This window comes from Zophobas morio, unplaced genomic scaffold (assembly GCF_036711695.1).
Source record: "Zophobas morio isolate AGI-343-1 ecotype UQ-CSIRO unplaced genomic scaffold, CSIRO_AGI_Zmor_V1 ptg000009l, whole genome shotgun sequence".
In the NCBI taxonomy this organism is placed as follows: domain Eukaryota; kingdom Metazoa; phylum Arthropoda; class Insecta; order Coleoptera; family Tenebrionidae; genus Zophobas; species Zophobas morio.
The window spans coordinates 4,170,310-4,194,741 of NW_026972114.1; the positions used below are offsets into that span (position 1 = coordinate 4,170,310).

Below are 24,432 nucleotides of genomic sequence, written 5' to 3' on the forward strand. Positions count from 1 at the left end.
GTCATCATAAAGATTTTTTTTTATTTTTTTTTTGGGATTCCCGAAATCCCCGTACATGACGTACTGAAGAGTTAATCCGCCATTTTCCAGACACCCGGTATAACAAATAATAATTATTTATGTAAGAGATATCTATCATTGACATTGAATAATATGCAAAACATATTTTTTTATTTGGTTCTCTTAGACTTTCGTCTAAGAACTGAAGATATATTTTTAAAAACTTACTGCTTTGCCGCAAAAAGGATGTATTTGTCGCCGCCAAAATGTATGACGTTGTCTTCAAAAAATATGCTAAATCCGCCGACAAACTTGCGGCATTTCGTGTACGTCAGAAGCAAAGGAAGCTCATTAACAATATTAATTGTTATCAAACTAACCAAGATTAAAGTGGGAGATAATTAGTTTTTGAGGGTAAAAATTTCCAATCTCCTTATGTCTACAACTAAATTTATTTTAACTTTGAAACGTTTGTTTTCAATTATTATCAATTCATGTTTGCTGTTCAACCCAGTTGTCTGTTATGCTTTTTTTGTGTTATCACAAGTGTTCTTCGATAAATGGAAAAAATCATATATTGCTTATTTTATTAGTAAGTATAGCGGAGCAGCGGCAGGAGATAAGGGATTTTAAATTTAAATGACAACGCTTATGAGATCCTGATGTCTGAATAACATTTGTCGGTCTTCTCTGATTTAAACTTCACTTTTTGTTTGAAAACAGTAACTTGTAATAAAAAAATATGACAGATAAAAGATAAAAAATTTTCATATATAGGTACGATAAAAGAAACTAAGAAAAAATATATAATATTTGCAGACGGCCTAAGAAAAATTCGTCAAATATGCCGACAATCTATAATCATTAATTTTTATTTACCACTTTCATTGAATTATTACTTTACTACTGAAAGTACACAAGTAGCAAAATATTCAGTTTCGTTATTCCAGGTTATCTATTTCAAAAATTCGCTCGCAAATTGTAGTAGACAGATATTAAAAATTTATAGACATAAACGATGTCCTTGTAGTAATAAAATCTTTGAAGCAACGATAGAGGGCAACATTCGGAGAGTAATAGTGAATGTTTCGTTTTTGTTGAAAGTTTTATAAAACAAGAGTGGATCAGATAGGTCAGTATGCTTGAATGTCTATTGAATGAATACATGTATGAGTTCTGCCATTCAATGTTTATGAAACAATGTTCCGTTTGTCGCATTTCTCCGTACAATAACATCAGTTTTTAAAAATAGATTTTGGTGGTCTCTCAGGTGTGGGACTATTTTAAGACTGCGAAAATTGATACTTTTTGCAACTACTATATATCTCATAAAATTGCAACGATGTGTATCGCATAAATGGATTGAAATTTTACAGACGCCGTTGTTTTTAGCTTAAAAGGAAAACCTGATACACTGTATGGTTATACAATAAATCATATTCTAAATGTTGACCTACATTTGGAGTTCCTCGTTGTTCGTAATTTGCACTGTACTTCTTTCATTGGAGTGTTATTACAGTGACGTGAACTTGTGAAGATATCAACTCCATTTTGCCTTTAAGGGTTGTATTTGTAACCGCCACGTAATTCTAAACCATCGTTAAAAGAATTTCACAATAGTAGTCATCGACAACCCATACATAATAATTACAAAGGCAAGCGTCAACTTTGGCGATTGAGTGGGTCCTCGATGAGGCGTTGCCACCAGATTACAGCCTCTTCGATTACATAGCAGTCTTTGTCCCTGCACTACCTTCAATTTCCGACACTCATCCTTTGTTCCCGGTAAAGCTCTTATCATTTCATCACGTGATCGGCGTCGGCACAACTTTGATAACACTTCGATTAATATAATCAGGAAACAAAGGCCTCGTCACCAGCCGGGTGAACGCAACGAATCTACGTTAAAATTCCAAGAAGTTATTGTTTATGAATCGTGATGCTCCCTAATCGGGTTAGAGCAGCCGAGCTATGTCAAGTATGTAGACGTTTCCCGATGTTTACTCTTCTTTCCTAAATTTTTGAGATATTTGTCCTATAAACAAGCGCTGCGACGCTATATTTTTGGCTCGAAGCGACGAATGTTAACCTTTTTTTTCTTTTTTCAGGTACGTACGCCGAAGAGCCGCAAAACAGCGACGGTGAGTTGGAACCGATACGACAAGAGCGCAATTAGTCTTAATTCAGCTTTTATAAATATGAATCAGAATGTTGGCTTGTAATCAAGGCGATTTAGAGACGGGTTGGGCATGCTTGTCATTTTTCGTTCGTGGAGCGTCCATTATAAATTTCCGCATGGTTTCAGCCATTCGCGTACGTAGATTATGAATCGTGGATAATTGAGAGCGTTTTGTTTCTGGAACTGATGGAGGAAATGCCTTGTCACATACATAATGCCGGAAAGGGCTCTTAATCAAGGCTAGAAAATATTTTGAGGTTTGACGCTGTTGAAATATGGGCGGAAGATATTTCAAACTTTACATGGTTTTGTTCGTGGAAGGTTTAGCTGTCGGATTGCCAAAGTCAATTGTTGGATGATATTGATTCTAGAATGAAATTAAACAGTCCGGTGGATATTTTTATCTAAAGGGAAGGCACTTATGTTTTATGAATAGATTCTTGTTACAACTGTTCCAAATTTTATCTACGATAGTGGCACATAGAAAGCTAAAATTGATTTTTTTGACAGTAATTTGTTTATACAATGTACAGGGTGAGTATTATAATAACGGGACCCTGATCAAATTTCAATGCAACACAAAATACATATTGTAACTCTTTTCGCAATAATTCTATTTGTCAATTTTGAGCTCCGATAAGTTTTTAATCATCGCGATAAGATGAGGGTTAAATACACGAACAATGAAAAGGTTGATATGATCTTGATTTTTGGAGAATGCGGAAAAAATTTACACATTTTTCGTTTGTGTTCTAGAAGAAAAACGAGCGTTTTTGAGTTTTTTGATTCAAACTTTGACCATTGTTCCTCAATGCAACTATGGTCACTGAAATTTGTTAACACTTGCTTGACATTCGTCTCAAAAGTGCAGTTAACTGGTTATATTTACAAACATTTTGCTTCAGTGATGTAAACGAAAGTAACATTGAAAATATACCCACAGTGAGGAAGGCTTCCGCATGCTTTGAAAGGTTTTCGAAATACAAGGCACACCTTCTCGCTGGAAATGCTTTTATTTTGCATTATCATTCAAGTTTTGAGTAGGTTTTTTCGTAGAAAAATAGACAAACCTATTGTGGAATTGGTTAAATTAGACAAACACGCTTACTGATCACAACAACGAAAAAGAGACTTGTGAAAATTTAAAATTTCCCATTCAAATTCGCACATGTTTTTCTATCGTAGATAAAATTTTAAACTTCACTCTTGATTTGAACTTGCAAATTACGAGATTACAGCTTGACAGCAGTCGTACATCTTGTAGCTTATAGTTTGTGTATTTAAACATTTTTTATTATGTTGGCCGACGTGTAATTTTATGTTTTCTTGACATTTCACAGGTTGTAATACACGAAAGTATAAGATTTTTGTTCTGCCTGTGGTGTGTCGTGTGGGGAATAATTACACAATGATTCTAAAATTATCGAACCGGTTACTTTAAAATTGTAATTATCCATTAATGTAAAGGATGATAACATGTTTTTCTACTTAAGTAAAAACTAAAATCGTCATAGATAAAGTATTGAAAGATATGACACGATGAAACTTACGTTACAAAACCACTCATCTGATGGTTACCCATCATAATACCTGTCGGTAATTCATTGCAATGTGCAGTCAAACTAAAATCATTAATATTGCACTTAAAATGACCTGACCGTGAAACCATGTCAACCTCTTCTGAACCGTTTCAACACAAACAATCGAAACAAAAAACTAAGCTATCAAAAAATCATTGAATGCGTTTGGGAAACATTTTTTTTCAGAACTTTGTTAATCGTTTACAGAGTTGTCAATTAACCGCAATTTACGGTTTTTAATTATTTTAAAGAATTGTAAATAGTTTATCTTGATAATTTTCTGTTTACTGCACTTTTACATTAAATAATGCGTCAACCATTGGGTTTAAAAATGTTCATAAACAACAAGTTTCAAAAATAGGTTTTGCACTCCTAGGTGTAAATTGTTGTTTTAGCCGCACACGTACACCGTGATGTGGCTCTTTACGCTTTAGGGGTCATTTTATGTCTGGATGCGCAGGTCTTAAAAATTTCATAGCAAAATTATTTTTTATTTACAGCTTTATGCATTAATACAATTTTATACTTATTCGAAGAAACAGCTCGCTTTGACTTGTGGTTATTTTATGAGTTCAACCTTATTTGTGCCAGATGTTTCATGAATCTCGTTAATAAATCCTAGTTGAGACGTTTCATGTAATGATGATAAACTTCGGTATACTTTCCACCCGGCGTGACATTTTATATGTATGTACTATATTTTCGCTTATGTCAACTCAAAAACGGGCCTACGTTCGCCTGAAACTATGCCTAGTGTAGCATTTTAGATTTGCGTTCAGGAAACACAATTCTATTATGAATTTCCCAAAGTATTTTTTTCTGACACTTGTTTAGACAATTTTGCGTTATTATAAAATATAAAGAATTGTCATTCTACTTCTGGAAAAAACCTATTTCTTGTATGTTATATATATATATATATAATTCAGCTCTGCAGGCCTTAAAGGCCCTGGGCTTTTTAACAATAATTTTCCATTTGTTCCTGTCGGCTGCTTTGGATCTCCAATCTTCAATGCCTAAGTTTTGAAGATCTTTTCAAACATCGTCTATTTCCTAAACCCTGCTTGATATTCTCCTAGTATTTTTTCCATATGCTGCTTTAGTCTTCGGTTGATGCAAGTGGCCATTACCTTATACGTTACGTCTAGCAGCGCTATTCCGCGATAATTTTCGCATTTCGTAATATCTCCTTTTTTAAATATCGGGCAAAGTACTGTTTCACTCCATTGTTCTGGCATTTTTCCTTCCTTCCAACGTTCTAGCACTAGTCGATGTATCTCTGATGCTACTGCTTCTCCTCCGTACTTTAGCATCTCGCCCTTTATTCCGTTTCTACCAAGACTTTTGTTGTTTTTCATCTGCCTTAGTGTTTCTCTGATCTCTCCTTCGTCAATTTCTATTGTTTCATCTGGGTCATCCGACTCGTTCACTCTTTCGTTCGTATCTTGCTGTGTATCCTGTTCGTTTAGCAGCTCTTCAAAGTATTCTGCCCATCGTTTTATTCTTGCTTGTTCGTCTCCTATCAGGTTGCCGTCCTTGTCTTTACAATATATTACTCGTGGTTGATAACCTCTTTTCTCTTTTTTCACGTCCTGGTAGAAGTTCCTTATTTCATTCTTGTTGAAGTTTTCTTCTGACCGTTTTTCCGTCAGGCGACATCCATGTGTCTTTGTAGATCTCTTTCTGCGCAAAGAAGGTGCTTTTGACTACCATTTTATTTTCTTCTGCAAACTCTATCAGTTTTTCTCCATTTTGATTCGTTTTTTGGTGTTTGCTTTCTTTCCCGATTGTTGGCCTGTAGCAATTCTCTTTACCTATCATTGCGTTGGCGTCTCCTATAACCATTTTAATGTCATGCTTTGGTATTTTCACATATTCTCTTTCTAGTTCTTCGTAATATTCTGTTTTTACTTCTAGATCTTTCTCTTCAATCGGTGCATGTATATTATATAGCTCATTCTTTCTGAGATTGGTTTGAAGGTAATTACTGCTCCTTTCAGGCTCTTCTTCACCATGAATCCTGTTCCTAGTTCTCTGTTGTCAATTCCGATATTAATTAATATGTAGTTGTCTATTTCAGTGATGAATTTGCCTTTTTGTTTCGTCTCTTGTATAGCTGTTACATCTATATTATACCTTTGTAATTCTTGAACTATTTGTTTGAGTTTTCCTTCGCTATATGTTCCTCGAACATTCCATGTTCCTATTCTAATTTTCGGGTTTTTCTTTCTCTTCGTAATTCCTATCGGATCATCCATGAGCTTTGCATACGTCGTCATTGTTTTCCGGTGTGTGGTTTCTTCCTCTGTTAGTTTTTTGGATTTTCTTTGGGGTGCGACGGTGCTTTCACTAATTTGTCTAATTTAGTGTCCCAATGCCAGACTTCTCCTGCCCATATCATCTTTTGGTACCCTACTTTTGCCTCGACTCCTTTCCCTTTTTCTGCTGCTGCTATTCCTCTTATTTTCTTCTGTATCTCGCTCTCTTGTTTGGTGTAATCGTCTTCAATAAACGTTTTTGATCCTTTTAATTTGTTCTTCTGTTTCATGATTGCTCTTTTTGTGTCCCAGTTCTCTATCTTTGCTACTACTATGTCGTATTTTTCGCTGACTAATCTTGCATCTTGTTTGGATTCCTACCTTATTTTTTAGGAGTTCTTCAACCTCTGCTGTTATTTCGCTTCCTTGTAGTTTCCCTCCTTTGATTACGATGTTGTTTCTACTTTCTGTTTTTTCCAGTTTTTCTAAGTGTTGCTCCACTCTTTCTAATCTTTCGGTCAGTCTTTGGTTTTCTTCTCTTAGTGTTGTTACTTCTGTTTGGTATGCTCTTTGGTCTCTTTTCATTTCTGCGATTTCCTCCATTAACGTTTTGAACATATTCTTTATTTCGTCCATGTCTCCTGCTTGTACCCTCTTCTGCTTCCTCTGTACTCTTTGACCTTCCGGTGATGGTGAAAAGGAGGTTTCTCTTTTTCGTTTCTGGTTGTCTTGTTCTTCTATTGCTAGTTTGTGCCCTTTTTCCGGTTCAGGATTCCCGTTTAGCATTCCCTGGCCGATTTTCTTGCTTCCTGTGTATCTAGTACGTTCCTGTGTTGTTTATTTCGCGCCGCGATGAGAACTGTCACCCAGACTATCTCTTCGGAGGTTAGGTTCTTTTGATTCCACACTTTCCCGAGTAATTGCTGTCCTTACACTTCTTGGTGCTTCTTACTCTTATTCCACTTCACTTCTTTGTTTTCTGCTACTTCTCTTTCGCTTTTGACGCTCGATATCTCTTGATTTTCGAGTTTGGATTTCGGAGCGTGTTCTGCTTATCGTAGTCAGGACCGTACTTTTGTTTTTGTATCCAAGATAAAATTCAGTAACACTTCTGGCGACACGCACCCGCTGTTTCAAAAGATAATACCACCTGTTGTAAAGTTAATCGTTATTATCAGCTAGTCAATCAATTTTATTACGTACTGTAATCATTAAATATTTGTTGTCAGAAGCCTCGAAAAGGAATTCACTAATTTGTTCTCTAAAATTTGTTTACTTCTTTAGTCTCTAATTATCCGATTGTTGACTTAGAAATGGGATTAATAATAATTTAATTAATTTTTCTTAAGTTTGAAACCAATTTTCCTTATCCAGTTGGCTAACGATCTAGGACTAGTGTACTTAATATAATGATAAGAGTAAAGCAAACACTGACAAGTGACAGCAATTTTTGATCCAAAACTAATGCCTAATGGCGTTACTAGGAAAATTTTAAATACGGACTACTATTGGATTAGTGGTATTAAGCTTATTTACATAATATAATTAACAAAATATCCAAGATAATTATTTTTTATCTCGAAATTTGTCAGTTAAATAGGTTTAATATAAACTCAAGAAATTTTGGACAACGCAACTGTTACTCTTTATTTTTTTTTTCAAATTTTTGGTTTGCATTTTCAACAAAATCCCCCATGCATGGCTTTTACTGGACCATTTTATTCTTCGTTTTTTTCTTATTTCTTCTTTAGCTTTTCTGGTATAGATTTTCAGACGGTAAACTATCATTCTTGCAGTAAATTTTGTTTTGCTGTTGCAGCATGTTGGAAATTGTATTGAGCGATAAGTCGAATTTTTTCTAATTTCTTTGTTCATGACTTCCAAAACATTACAAGTGCAAAAATTATTATTCTTTAAATTATCTCTCAAATTACAGAATATTTGTCTCCTAAAATTGCTATTTGGAACGCGTTCTCTGAAGCGTAATGTAAAGCACCAGTTTTATATTCTTTTAATCCCACAAATTTTGCATAATTTTCATTACAATTCTTCTTAGGGACCAAAGCAACAATACATTTTTTGCAAAAATTTTGTTTTGCTTTTAACAACGTGACCTGTGCAACTGTACAAATCATTTTTTTCTCTCAAAGAAAGTTCTTTTTTCCTCAAATTCCAATTTCTAGGTATAGCTAAATTTTCTTTTCCTTTAGGAACATCATTTTCTTTTCTGTTATTATTTTTAATATAACTCGAAAAACCAACTCAAGGTGTTGTTTTGTCGGTTTTGTAACTTGAGTTATTTGAAACGTCCAAATATTGAGAAACTGATAAAAGTTTCAAGTCATATTTAAATTGAATGGCCGTAGGGACCGGATGTCTTGACCGAATTTGGGAAAATACATTTTCTAAACAATCTTAAGAAAATCTCGATGTCAATAAATATGATTATTTTTTTTTTCGTTCAGAAATAAGTTTTGCAGGTCTAAAATTGATGTTGTAGTCAGTATAACACCTGTTTAAATAGGCTTCCAAAGTGCTTTTCCAAATTTGTCAGGAGCGACTTTTAAGTTTAAAAATAACTTAATGAACTCTTGAAGGTATTCTATAGTTTCCCTATAGATAGCCATATTAAACTTGCTCATGGCGAAAATAGTTGATCTAGAACTAAAATCAATTGGAACCACGTATGTATAACATCAATTAAAACAGCTGCCGTTAGAGAAGATCTGTCTTCTCTTTCCTCTTCCGCATCAAATTTTATTCCACAACTAACATTTCGATTCAAAACGTTTAGAGAATTTGACACCTTCATTTTGTTAAAATTTGCCTTCTTCTTCACAAAAATTTTTAATGTGTTGCACGTCAACCAAATCAGAAGTTAGTTTATATTTTTCAACAAAATCATTTGATAATTGAATGATTTTGTTTTGGTACCAAACATTGCTTTGTATTTTTTAAAAAATGTGGCCCATCTGCTAAAAAGTAAATTTTTTCGCTAGTAATTGGGTTTAGGACTTTTTTTTTGTTTCGCATTTTCTTCCAGCTTTTATTCCAAAGGTTTTCCACATAGCTTGATTCGCCGATCCCATATCTGAGGTTACAGAATGAACCTTCAAACCAACTGCACTGATTATCTTAAAAACTTCTTTAAGACCATCAGCTAGAACTGCCCTGTACATACTTTCTCCAGTAAAATAGAATGAAACAATTTGTTTCCAGGGAGTAGTAATACCTCTCACAAGAATTACCAACGCTTTTGGCGCTACTCCCTCATGTTTTGGTAAAGTAATTCCCCCAATATACATCCCATTATGTACACAATCAATCCCAGCTTTTATATCCATTTCGTCCAACACCACAATATAATCCCTCCCAAAATCCTGATTAAACAATTCACATTTAATTTTTAAAAACCCTATAATTTCATCCAAAACTGCAGATTTAAACTCTAAATTTTGTAAATGAAAATTTAATGTTCGAATGGCTGAAAATGGTAGTTTCATTTTTCTTAATAAGTTATATCCACTTGTCCCACATCCAAATTTAAGCTTCAAAGATTTGGTGATTGTTTGCTCGGAACATTTTTTTAATTTTTTCCTTTTTAGAGCTTCAATTTGAGCCTTGCCGCCAAATGTTTCCTTAAATTTGCATTACACACGTTTTGCAAGTATAATTTCTGGCTTCATTTTTTTTAGTAATTTTTAGGACCAAGTGTAGCAACTTAATAGTAATGTATTCTTTAGAAACAACCATTTTATATATAATCTCGCGGATTGACATTAAATCTACAGGATTCAGTTTTGTCTTTATGTGACTAATTCTAGAAGACATATTTTTGTTGTATTCAAAATTACTTAAACCTGGACTTTTTTGTAGCCTGTAGACAGTTTGTTCCGAAATTTTCAAGATTTCTGCAGCCAGTTTTGTCTTCCTTTTTTTCTTAAATTTCAAAACATCTTGGTTTCTATCAAGATGGTCTAACACATTTAAAATTTTTTGTTTTGCTTGGTCGTTAAATCGCTTCAATTTTGATTGGGAGAAATGATAAATTTCTAAATTTGACATAAGACTTTACGACCTACTCAAAATTTGGTCATTTCTTGGCTGACACAAAGTGCGTAAGATAGAAAGAAGTGATTATTTTGGGGCCCTGAGATGTTGTTAGTAAACGCTTGGACTCCAGTTCCACACTTCGGGCCAAAAATAGCCACTTCGTACCCTTGATATATAAATCAAATTAAAAAATCACGCGAAGAAATCTTAGGTGAACTACCTGTACATTTTATAGAACAGTTAAGAACAAAATGAGAAATAATAACAATGACTAACTTCATTATAAATGTGAGAAATAATATGATCCATTGTTTCAAGTTTAAGTGTTGGACGACGTGAAAATTATGAATTACATATGTCAGCCTTTGAGAAATTGAAGCATTAATTCATTTTCGAGAAATAACAGATTTTTAGAAAAAATTAATTTCACAAACTAGCGTCTTATCCTGTTGATAACATTTATGTTATTAATTTTACTGTAGTGATACTTTGACGCACAGTACTTTCCAATTTATCGAAAATTTCGACGTGTTCATGTGGAATATTACATACCTACTTCCACATTCTGAATTTAAGTAATTTATTTCGTCCGGGCGAATGTTTTCAAGACTCAAGTCATAATACCTTCCAGGCCAGTGTAAATATTAAACAATAATGCAGATGACACCAACGAATTACAAAGTTTCTTTCGACATAACGCTTGTAACTACTTAAAAGTTTTGATCAGCTTTTCAGTGTAATTCATCAAAAACATGTATGACAATTTTTAAACATGCTTTCATGAAATCAAAGGATAGTATAGGCGTTGTCAATCAGCAGTACAAACTTTTTTATTCTGAAAAAAAAAACTGTTAAAAGTGGTATGTAATGTGATGGATGTTTACTTTACATTGCTTTCCCCGTTTTTAATACAACATAAAGTCATCATTTTTTCTGGCTTGATTTTTTTGTTACTTTGTAATGGTGTAAAATTTCCAGTATTAATAAATGATAACCGTAGGGCATTGACAATAATTACGAAATAATTTTATCACTGTTTTCAAAATCACGTTGCTTAGTAACGTCACAGGGAGCTGCTGTACTAACAAGAAAGTGAAAATTCTATTTTAGTTATTCGCTTAAAAAATTATGTCAAATTCGAACTAAATAATTGTTTATAAAAGTTTATAAAAGTGCGTACAACCTGAACAGGTTATATGTATTTATCACAGTAGTTGTTTTTATCGACTTAGCGTTCCATATAATTTAGTCAATAAGTAGTTTCTGTAAAGTCAGTCTTTCTCACACGTTCACCGTCTAATTTTTTTGAATCAACACTATTTCCCACGTTTTTTGACGGCGCCAAAGTTCCTAATTATTTATTTTACAACTTTACTTTTTGTTATCGACGATTATCCGAACGTACCCTAAATGTCAAATTGACAGACTTAAGTAAGCACAGATCGATTTTCGTGGATTTAAAAAAATAAATAAAATTAATAATTTTGGTTGCTCAAAACCGCTGAGCAGTTCTCAGATGTAATGAAGAAAAGTCGCCAATATGGAAACATCTTTAGTTATAAAAACATTTCTGGTTAGAAAGCAGTAGATAGAAATTCCTCCAACACTGTGTAAAATGCGGATGCCCCGTCGGGACAAAAGTTTAATTAAAACTGAAAGAATAACAATAAACAATTACGTACTTAGTCGTAAAGAGTGCATTGTACGGAGTAATTTGTCGTTAAACTTTCTTCATTCCTACCTTTTGTGTTACGAAATATGAAAACCACACAAAATCTAGAATCATATTTACTTGAATGAATCAGTTTCTCTATACTATATGCTACAATGTGATTCCAATTTCCATCTCTCTTGGAGTATGGAAGCAAAATCCCTTTTGTCACTTGTCCAAAAAAATATTTTCCCTCTATTAGCTTAGGAAACCAAAAAATGTTCAGCTATTTTTTCTCAAGCTTCATAAAATTTGTAATTTTTGTCATAACTCGTAACATTAGGAACAACTAAAAATGGTTGCTGTAAATGTTACAGTATGCTCGCCTCAGCCCATTTTGGCGTCACACTTCTATTTAATTAAAAGTTTATTTATAGTCATGGACTTTACAACCACACATTTCTTCCAATTTAATAATCATGCAAAGCTTAAGAATGTGGTATACTTACCATATCGTATCATTTATTATTCATTGAATTATTTATTATCTCTTTGCTTGAATAAAACAATTCATGAGCTAGAACAAACAACGCCAGTTTGTGTTTAAATCGCGCAACCAGAGCTCCGTTTTACTCGTATCGACGTATGGCGTGCTAGCAGATCGACGATCTCCTAAAGGAATTTTTAATTAAACTTATACGCTATTCTAATTACTATGGAACGAGGAGACGCATCAATCATATTTTTTTCGAACCGCCAGGAATGTAAAGTTGCTGTGTGCTGCGTCTAACGCCTGTTGTTCCTGTCGCTGCTGACCACGGACGAGATTTATACCATATCGAACCGACTCCGGTTGACAAAAGCCCAAATCCAGAATTTATACCCAAAATTTTAATTCGAGTTGGAATCGTTCGTTGGTTTCCACTCGTGTGGGCTCATGCGGATTATCGCAAATTGAAAATTAAAGTGCGTTGAAAGGGAAGTGTGCAATGGACAAAATGGTCGGATTTTTTTACTCTCGAGGAACGTGCTAGATTTGGGTTTCACTGTCGCGTTCGATGTGAAAAAATATCAAGCTTTTTTATTAACGATTGTCGTTTGTTTTCCATGTTGCGTTGTTTATTATTATTGGCTAGATAATTTTCGAAACTACTGTGCTGATCAGGCGCGGATCCAGGGGGGGGGCAATGGGTGCAATTGCCCCCCCCTGACACACGACCGAGGTACTTTATTTTGACCAATTTCAAAATTTTGAAATCGCATTTCATTTTGTAAATACAGTAGCTACAACCTCTATAATCCGAATTCACGATTATCCGAATATCCAGTAATCCAAACACAGGCTATTTGAAGTCGATGCTTCTTCTGAACTTAGAAACACGCACCTACTTGCACAAATGACGCAAGATCTTTCTACATATGTTGTATGGAGTATTTTGAAATTTTAAAAAATTGCTATATTTCAATGCACTGAATTAATTATCTAATTCTGGAAAAAAGGTTGAAGTTATCGAAGAAATGAGGCCCGAAATCTACAAGAAAAGATATTTAGGTAAAATCGTCGAAAATGGGTCGAAATTTGCATGAGGAACATTTCATTTTTGAAAAAATTTCCTAAAAATTCTGAAAAAATTCAGGGATATGTATGTCCCGACGCCGACGTACTGATTCCAAATATATACAGAGTCATCAAAATTGATTGAGAGAGTTGGTAAACCTGAACTTGTATAATTTGGTTTATTAATGCCCGTTTGCACGAAGCTTGACGTAAGCTTTGCTTAACTAAGAAGTGTTTAATTTTAAGTGGGACTTAAACTGTTTGTCTATTGCACCATCGTTGCTTATCCGTGACTTAATAAAGCAATGCTTAGTTAGTGAGTTTAATGGAATGCGGACTTCTATTGGCAACACTAGCAACTGAGGTATCTTCAACGCATGATCGTAACATGCAAAGTGCAACATGATTGGCAACAGCGACCGAGCATGCGCTCTTTCATTTCTTGTTGTTAAGAAGAACTTTAGAATTTAAGCCGTCACTACCTGCCGGCTTAAAATAAGCCCCTTTTAGAACACCCTAAGAAGCGGTTTCATGTTGGTGCAACGGTTTTCTGTTTTTAAGTATTGCTTAAATTTTAAGTATAGTTGCAATGCGTTGGTGCAAACGGACATAAGTTGTATAAAAATATTAGCTGCTAGATTTGAAGGTTGAAGTTTCAAATTTCAAAACTCAGTGGCGTCTTTTTTCGATTTTTTTTGGTAAAAAATATTAGTTGTCAGATTTGAAGTTTCGAATTTTGAATTTGTTCGATTGCGTTTCCTAATATGCCTCTGTCTGTAGAGCAGAACACTTTTCTAGTGATGGCATTTTCGGAGTGGTAGTCAAGACGAATTTGGGGCGTAGAATTGATTTGACAATCAACCCCCAGTTTTGTTGTCACGCCACTGAATTCATTGCCACATAACCTTAAACAAATCTGTCACAAGGTTGACAAACTTCACGGCAAAAACAGGGAGTACCAACTCTCTCAATCAATTTTGATGACTCTGTAGCATGTTAATGGTAACCGAGCAATATTTTCGAAAATTTGGTGTCAAATTCGAATTTTTCGAAATTTTTAAAAATTGCCATAAGTATTTCAACTGGACGAATCTGGAAAGAAGGTTTAAGTTATCGAAGAAATGAAGCCAGAAGTGACTTCTGAGATCCAAAATCTACAAGAAAATATATTTAGTTAAATTTCGTAAATCGTCGAGAATAGATAATGGAAAATTACATTTTTGAAAAATTCTGAAAAAATTCAGGGTATAGATCCCAGCGTGTTGATTCCAAAAAGATAGCGGAGTAATATTTTTTTAGAATGTATCTATTATGTTGTTGCTTAAAGAATTCTTTAATTTTGTTTAATAAAATTAAGGTTTATTTTTTGAAGTTTGTTTTCAACTGTATATGAAGTTGTTATTCAATTTCCTTTCGATTTTTGGGAAAATCGTTAATCCGAACACACCTTTTTCCCAATTAATTCGGATTATCGAGGTTCTACTGTACACTATACGTGTAACGAATACAACCAAATGTCACCCATGTTATGTGAAAAAGAGTATACTAGTTAAAATTTTATAATTTTTTTTGTTTAGAACGCATTACTGGGAGATAAAATACTACAAAAATTGCCCCCCCCTAAACGAAATCCTGTATCCGCGCCTGGTGCTGATTGTTGAAATTTTAGGCATATTTCAAGAGTTTCGTGTGTGATCGCTCCCAACAAAAATTTGGTGACATTATTTAAATTCTGTTTAAACTTTTCGTACACTTTTGATTTATTTAAATTCACGCATTCCGATGTACATCTGGTGACTGCAGTGGTGCAAAAATTCCATCAAGTATTTTTTTTAGCCGGGTGCCAAGTAATAGATCTATTTTAAACCCCACATTTGAAAGGATGAGTTATATCAACATAACACACTCACACGGAAAACAATGAACAAACGCCCCTGAATTTCCAATAGAAACAGCATCCCGAAATAGCATGCAATGTCAGAACAACAGCTCTCATGTTTAATTCCGAATTAACTGGTTTAATTTTTAGACAGTCGTCCAAACTGCGTTAATGTAAATTCTCCTGAACCCCAACTAATAAAACAATGCATATTCATGCTGTCCGGTCCTCGAACCTGTACGTTCACCCCAATTCGCAGAGTGCGTTGCATCAGGTGCATGAAAACCTTTCATTCTTGAGGGATGTTCTTCGCATCGAAGGGTCCTCGCCGTCGAGCCGGTGCATGTCACCATAGTTACACGCGCTGTCTGGCTCCCCCGATTCGCTTCGTCTCACTCGCTCTCCGCGTATCAGATAAAGCACGAACATGTGAGAGATTGGGGGGCGACCGCGTCGTCCTCGTTCGGAAACATGAATGCTGGCGGCGTTTCAGTACGAACCGACTTCGCGGGTCGACAACGCGCAGACCGTTGACTGTAACCGACTGACCATCCCGTTCGCTCATCGTATTGCAGACGCGTTAGACCTAGGAGATGGTGGAATAGGCAGAGGTTCCCCGTCTGCTTCGGGTCCGCTAGTTGTTCTAGACGCAGTAAGGGCCCATGCGTGACCCAAGAAGGCACTGTCCCGTCCCGCACCCGGCAACCACCTGTCTTCGCTCGAGGAAGAAGGGTACAGGTGTCGATAATGACTCTACCTGTGCAGGTACGTGAGCTGTGCCGGACCCACTGGTGTTTGTTGTTGTTGTGTCGTGATGTCTGTGAGTGAAGTGGTGTTGGCGCCGCCGCAAATCATGCACGAGAAGAACGGGAACACGACGAAGACGAAGAACGTCGCCATAGTGGCGCCCCAGAGGAGCAATAGTCTGGATTACCTCAATTTCGAAGAGAAGAGGAGGCTGATCGCTTCGTCACTTTCGCTTTCGGATTTTCTCAGTGCGGGGAATAACGCCACCAAAGAGATTAAGGATGTGGCCGGTGAGTTGAGGTCCCTATTCGAGGCGTCTTGACTACTTCACGACATTAATAATACTCTGAGCAACATTCTTGAACCGTTCCTAATCACATTTCGTAAGATTTAAAAATAATGTATTATTGCTGCATGCAATTTGCCAAACACGTGCTCGATCGATACTCACCAAAACAGCAACTTGGAGCGTTTTCGAATACTTAAACTTTCAGGATCAGGGACGCTGTTAAATAATCGGTTGTTAAAAAGATCATTTCGTGTTTTTGTGAGTTTACAACGGTCGCTTCTTTGGTTATAAATTCAACTTAATTCGTGTTTTTCGATGTGACAGTTTTTAGTGTCGGAAAAACTTGTTTTTTGTTACTGGACCAATATAAATTTCTTAATAGTCACAGTAAAATAATCCACTGTCGTCAAGAACCCCTTTACTGATACAATGTAGAATCAAATACGAATTAAGACTAAGTGTTAATAGAAACTGAAGTGTAATTGTGTACTCTATGTTCAGAGTACTTGAACCACTTGACAAAAAGTCAGGAATGATATTTGACAACGACGATCTGACAGTGACCCCTTTTTTACAAGACATTTTGATTTTTTCGACTTTAATCAAACTTATGTTGTCAAGATTTTGAAATGCGAGCTACATTTTTGACTTGCGTGATTTGGAAGAAAGTGAAAGACAGTAGTAATCAGATACATTTTTTCATTTTCTTCATTTCGGAATTATACGGAATACTTCAATAGTTGTATTATATTTCCGGTTTTGAGATAGTGAATGCTGATCAGGTGTCGTCTGATGGGTCCGTTTTTTCACTAAAAATATAGTAACAAATAGTGCTCAGACCAGTTTAGAAGCAAAACTTTCAGATTGATGGCTTCATGGGGTCTCGCAATAAACCTTATTCCTGTCGGTATTCCGTAGTTCACACAACTAGTTTTAATAAGTTTAAACAATAGATATATTTAAAAGGGAAAAAAATTAAATGTTCTCTAGACGAAGCGTAAAGAACAAGTAGATGTCATTTGCAAGGTCATGTCTTACTGCCATTATCATACTTACTGCGAATATAATGTTAGTGCGTCTAAGTACATATATATATAGGAAAATTTGAAATTTTGCAGATGAACAGAAACAACTTGTATGTATCAACTTAAAAATTAATCATACATTATTACAGAAGTATAATCTTTAACTTGCGTTAATTCCGTTTTCCTATAAGTTTTGTCGAAATTGTTATCTATCCACAATGGTTGATAATACGGCCTTCAATTTGAGAAGAATACTATGGAACCGATTTGTGAAGGTGATGAGTTCTTTCACAATAAGTGATGTCGCCAAAATCTTTAAACATTAAGGTTCATTGCTTCTTTAGTTATGCAAATAATTTATTTACGACGTCATCATGACCAATTAAACACATTAACTGTCTTTATGAAGCTCATGACGAAACAAGTCAATGGTATAACGAATATAGTATTGAATAATATAATCACAGCGGGGTTTGAAATATTTTTAGTGCCTTAACGATAAAATAAGAATTATAATTTTCAGAAATATGTATTTTGCAATTGCGTTCCGCCCGTCGGTCTAACAACGAATGAAAAATTCATCACAACTGAGATCGGGGCGGGTGGGTGGGGTTTAATCTTTATATAAAATTTTCTTTCAACAACAGGATAGTTAAACATCGGTCAGTTTCTTGTTGGGAAAAGAAGACTTCATATATTAAGAAAAAATGGGCAAAATATAAGCCCCGCCCACCCACCCGGTCTCAATTGTGATGAATACATATTTTATTCACCGTGAGCTGAAGGGCGGAGTTTAGTTGCAAGATCGTCATTTTTCTACAAGAAATTACAATATGAAATATGTTTTTAAAAGGGTAGAATTTTTTAGAGAAATATTGATGTTACGATTAAACTCCGCTCTCGGAAAAAGTCGTCACAATTGAGATCTGGGCGGGTGGGTGGGGCTTATTTATTTATTTTTTTTAATATATAAAGTTCTTTCAACAACAGGATAGTTAAATATATTGTCAATTTTTTGTGGGGAAAAGAAGACTTGGCATATTAAGAAAAAATAGACCAAATATAAGCCCCGCCCACCCACCCATTCTAAATTGTGATGAATGCTTTATTATTTGTGAACTGAATGGCGGAGTTTAGTTGCAAATTCGTCTTTCCTCCACAAGAAATTGCCATCTGAAATATGTTTTTAAAAAGGTAGAATTTTTTAGAGAAATATAGATGTTACGATTAAACTCCGCTCTTCGGAAAAAGTCACCACAATTGAGATCTGGGCGGGTGGGTGGGGCTTATTTTTTTTTTTTAATATATAGACTTCTTTCAACAACATGATAGTTAAATATATTGTAATTTTTTGTGGGTAAAAGAAGGTTTGGTATATTAAGAAAAAATAGATAAAATATAAGCCCCGCCCACCCACACGGTCTCAATTGTGATGAATATTTTATTCATCGTGAGCTGAAGGGCGGAGTTTAGTTGCAAAATCCTCATTCCTCCACAAGAAATTACCATCTGAAATATGTTTTTAAAAGGGTAGAATTTTTTAGAGAAATGTTGATGTTACGATTAAACTTCGCTCTTCGGAAAAAGTCATCACAATTGAGATCTGGGCGGGTGGGTGGGGCTTATTATTATTTTTTTTTAATATATAAAGTTCTTTCAACAACAAGATAGTTAAATATATTGTCATTTTTGTGGGGAAAAGAAGACTTGGCATATTAAGAAAAAATAGACCAGATATAAGCCCCGCCCACCCACCCATTCTAAATTGTGATGAATGCTTTATTAATTGTGAACTGAATGGCGGAGTTTAGTTGCAAAATCGTCATTCCTCCACAAGAAATTACCATCTGAAATATGTTTTTAAAAGGGTAGAATTTTTTAGAGAAATATAGATATTACGATTAAACTCCGCTCTTCGGAAAAAGTCATCACAATTGAGATCTGCGCGTTGGGTGGGGCTTATTTTTTTTTAATATATAGACTTCTTTCAACAACAGGATAGTTAAATATATTGTCATTTTTTGTGGGTAAAAGAAGGCTTGGTATATTAAGAAAAAATAGACAAAATATAAGCCCCGCCCACCCACCCGGTCTCAATTGTGATGAATATTTTATTCATCGTGAGCTGAAGGGCGGAGTTTAGTTGCAAAATCCTCATTCCTCCAAAAGAAATCACCATATGAAATATGTTTCTAAAACGGTAGAATTTTTTAGAGAAATATTGATGTTACGATTAAACTCCGCCCTTTGATCGAATTACGAATGAAAAACTCATCATAATTGAGATTGGGGCGGGTGGGTGGGGCTTAATTTTTGTTTGTGTTCTCTTTTAATATATCGAGTTTTCTTTCAACATCAGGATAGTTAAATATATTGTCAGTTTCTTGCTAGGAAAAGGAGACTTCGTATATTAAGAAAAAATGGACAAATTATAAGCCCCGCCCACCCACCCTGCGTCAATTGTGATGAATATTTTATTCATCGTGAGCTGAAGGGCGGAGTTTAGTTGCAAAATTCTCGTTTCTGTACAAGAAATTACCATATGAAATATGTTTTTAAAAGAGTAGAATTTTCTAGAGAAATAATATGTTACAATTAAACTCCGCCCCTCGTTTGATTAGGAATGAAAAACTCATGACAACTGATATCGGAGCGGATGGGTGGGGCTTAATCTTTGTTTTTTTTTCTTTATGTATGTACATAGTTTTCTTTCAACAATTTTTTATCACAAAGAACAAGAGATATTATAATAAAAAACATAAAGTCAATCTATTATTCAATGATTTGGACTGTACTCCTAATGTGAGTCAGTAGAATAACTTGTACTTTCTCGTTTTTCTCGAAAAACTGAAAAATCTAAAAATTCAAAACTCGTGGGTTTTCAAATCGAAAAATTGCAAAATCTAAAAACTGAAACCTCCAAGAGTTGGAAAATCGGAAAACTGGAAAATTTAAAAATGAAAACACAAGAGATATCGTAAAATTAGAGAAAAAAAAATTGAAAAAACAAAAAAATTATAAAATCTAATATTGAAAAATAGAAACATTGTAGAAATAAAGAAAATAAAAAACTGAAACGAAAAATTGCAAATGGAGAAATTAAAAATTGAAAACTCGAAAAACTCAAATCGAAAAATTGCAAAATCTAGAAATTGCATTGAAAAATTGAAAAATTAAATTTAAACTTCTAAACTCGAAAAAATGAAGGAAAGAAAAAAAAATTGAAGACAAAATTCAAGTCAAATAAACTACGGAACGTTATTTACGCCACTCGTTGTTACTTTGTAGAGGTTATCAGAAAACAAAAATCGCAAAAAAATGATAATTTTTCAGAGAAGTGATATTTATTTTTTTATTTAATCATGATCAAATAAGAATAATATTCATATTCATGTGGCTTCATTATGTAATAATAATTTTAGTCCTCACTTTTGAAGAAACAACTCATTCAGATTAAACAAATTTCTACGTGACATTCTTTCGATGTATAAACATAAACAATCGAAGTTAAACTGATAATAATGCAAAGCAGCAAACAGCCTTGTTTTAATTGACAGTTCCACAGCGGGTACAGATTATCAAACTACTCGAAGAGTTAAAACGGTACGGAGCATAAAAATTCTTGTAAATACTCACAAAGTAGAAAATTAGATACCGCGATAAAAATAATAACACGTTCAAACCGCAGGTATTCGACGTGTCCACGCAATATATTCCGCTTTTTTTATTTTTACCTTACGTTCCCAAACTTTGGAGATTAACCACAACATATACATCTAGCCAAAGGCGAAATGACGGAAATCGTCAGAATAAACAACTGAACCATTCCCCACCCATTCACATACTTCCTGAAAAATCCAAACGTCTCATCGTTTTTGTAACGTTATTTTCTCGCATGTGCCTATTAGCTAGCTTATCCACAGCTTTAAACCATCAGTTACATTATTAAACCTAATTAGGAAGAGAGCAGCTGATGCGCTCGACTGGTCATCAGGGCCGCGTTTTTAGCAAAGATATTCTTTCCGCGCGCTTTCTACAAGCCTCACAAGAAGAGGACCGTGGAAGAGCATTGTTTTTGCTAAAGATATGTATAAGTGTTTCACATGTCATGTCACACATGATTATCCCACACGTTCGGTGCTAGTTCTGTTGAACAAGTACGTTGTAGCGAGGTGGTTTCCATTCAACTGAATTGTAGAGAAGATGCCGGATGTGAGATTACTACTCTGGCATTTTGTTTACGTATGTTTGTTTTCCCGACGAACAGGTTCCGTTCATTTTTTATTTTTAACCAAGACGCGATGGTCTGATGTGAATGATGATGACGAGGAAGTGCGGAAACCATTGAATCTGCCTTGAACAGTTCGAAATTCCTTTTTTGGGTGGCGCAAATTGTGGACAGGTTCTAAATGTCGTAATAAACTGAAATAAGTATGTTGCCTTAAGATTACTCGAGTTCCAGCTTGAATAACACATTGACATATGTTTACTTTGACAAAATTACAGTGATTTTTATCACTGAAACTGTGTTAAGCATAGTGGAATCACAAAAATGTGACGCTAATATTTATTGTTCTAAAGATAACAGTGGAAAATTTGACTGCAGTGTTTGTTTAAATCAAATTGTGGAGGTATAAACTACGAAAGTGTAATAAATTTTAGATAACTTCACGTTTCAAGTTTAGTTTTCTTGTAGCATGGTAGTAGGTGAGTAATTATTGTTATTGTTATCAGGCACTCACATGTTCGTTGTTACTTTATAATTTACGTTAAAAATTATTATGTTCTTTTTCCAATTGTATATTATTTGGGTGCGGAAACAAGACTTTCCCATGCATTTAAATAAAACATTCATTATGGCGACGAACAAATAAACAAGAAATATGAATTCAGCGGACCTACGTGTTATTTCTGAACAGAATTGGTTATGTAGTTAGCGTACAGGAATCCAACATAAAATTCAAAAGACGAGACAGAACGTATTAATATGAATATGAATTGGCGAATGACTAATCAGTTTGTTTCATATTTTTCCAGTGAAATCAGACTCAGTTGTGTTCGTATGTTCGACTGATTCTATTTTGTGGTGTACTGTATGAACTGTCAGATTTGATGAACGACATCTTGTAGAAAAATGTTACTATGAAGTCAAAGAATTTATGAACTCATTTTAGAGTAGAGAACAACGTCCCTGTACAGCGTTTGACGACTGTTAATGAGGAACTCATTTAGATTCTTCCATTTTTGAAGTTACATTTTTTTAATATAATTTCATTATTATTATCTTCATTATGGACTCCCAGGAGTGGAACTACTTGCGTAGAATATAAAACATGTTTTTATACTTTACTCAATGCTTTCATGAGTAAATACTTCTAGTGTATTATAAAGTGGCTTTAGATAATCGACAGTCATTATTCAATTTTTGTGAAAACAACTGTTCACACCTAACTCAAATAAACATTCAACACTTACGTTTCTTGTGTTCAACCAAGTTTATCATTTATCTTAAAATCAACTTAATAAATATGTTCGACGTGCTTCGTTGGCTGTAGATTCGTATAGAAACTAAGAGAAAAAGTGTTCATGTCGATTGGTATATTTTCTTAAATATACATTTTGAGACTGACTGATGTTTTGGGGTTAAATCTATTCCTAAATAACTAGGTGGAACGAATTACTGAATTTGGAAACTCCGACGTAAACAATGCTTTTAAATGGTGTACGTAATAACCCATAGCTCTTAATTGGCAACAAATGAATTACCTAGAACGCTCTTTTGAACAGAGTTTCTGCACTGATAACGAGAAAGCCATTAGTTCAGTAGAATTTAGAAACTTTATTGTTAGTGTTGTCAAAGCAGTCCGAAATTCCATTTCGTAACATAAATAGTTGAATCGAAAATTTGTTAAATACTCCATAGATATTTATATGAATTGATGCATGATTCATTTAAGAAAATATTTTAATCATCATTACATTCACTCTGGAAGCTCAACAACGAACGCTGTCACTATCTTCGTCACCGATATTTATAATTGAACATGATTTGTTCGAAATTTTTCATTAGTTTTAATTACTTAATTTTTTACTTCCCGAGCTTAAGGGGACTCGCTAGACGAGGTATAACATTTTTTTGGTTTTTTGTATGAAAAAATGATATTAATATAGATGTATCATACATCAAACTGCAGCTTTTTTCATATTCTAGAGCGCAGAGACCAGTTCAATCAACTAAAAAAATATGACTGAGAAATATCGTAAAAAAAGCACCATTGTATGTTTTCTTTTCAAGTTTTTTGAGTCATAACCATCATAGAATCGCTTGAAAATTAGCACATGGATAAAACATCACTTTCTACAGGGCGCAGAGTCATTAAATCTCTGTTAGTGGTACAATTTGTTTAAATAATAATGTGTTTATTAAAATCAAAATATACTACAAATTAATGCAAACAAGAATACAGAATATCAGAGGAAAATTAATGATCTATTGGTTAGCAGAGTTTTTAACAAAAACTAACAATTATTGAAAAAAATGGGTATCAATTCGACAGAATTTGAGCAGTTAGTTCAGTACTTTGCCGATAGGAGCGCCACTAAAATTTACGGAAGCGACTTTTCAGGTAAAACCCTTATCGCCTGCTCTACCATAAGCTGATTGTTAGAGTTCTCGGCTGATTTTTCTAATTTATGGCAAGGAACTCAGTTTTATAACAAGCCGCCAGGACCGGCCGTAGTAATCTATTGTTAAGGAAATTAATTTTTGCGCAATGAGGTACTATCATAAAACCGAATTAAACCTGAGGAACTATAATATTTTTACTCCACTCAGGATCCTGAATTCAATACACATGATTACTAAAAATTCATTGTAATATTATTGTTAATATATATTTTGCATTGTTAATTAATAAAACTAATAAACATATTTATAATAATAATAAAAAATATATAAAATACAGCTTTTGTTTAACACGTATAAGTGGCTAAGTGTATTTACTACTTATCCCAGAAAGGAGGTGTTTTAAAAAGGCCCTACGCCCAGTAACTTCTTCCTTCATTGTTTACTCGAAAAAAGTGCTCGTATATGTTTTCATTTGCCGAGAGATCATTTTCAAAACATATTTACAATAAAAATATGCAAGTCTTGGTGATGAAAAATGTACTCCTAATAAATTATTAAAGTACATAAAAAATAGAAACAAATTTT

The 24,432-nt window shown here is 34.2% G+C and overlaps 1 protein-coding gene across 9 annotated transcripts in view; it reads left to right on the forward strand.

Moving 5' to 3' along the window:
• Positions 1-24,432, forward strand: part of LOC135125757 (phosphatase and actin regulator 1) — a 216,940-nt gene that overhangs the window by 78,050 nt on the left and 114,458 nt on the right. For 6 of the 9 annotated variants that reach the window (XM_064051424.1, XM_064051420.1, XM_064051426.1 and 3 more), the window contains one exon: positions 2,109-2,141. The exons of 2 other annotated variants lie outside the window; for them this stretch is intronic. In XM_064051424.1, the coding sequence (XP_063907494.1) occupies positions 2,109-2,141 (33 nt within the window). Of the gene's footprint in view, positions 1-2,108; positions 2,142-15,662; positions 16,196-24,432 lie in introns of those variants that run through there. One more of the 9 variants, XM_064051421.1, reaches the window with a different exon arrangement.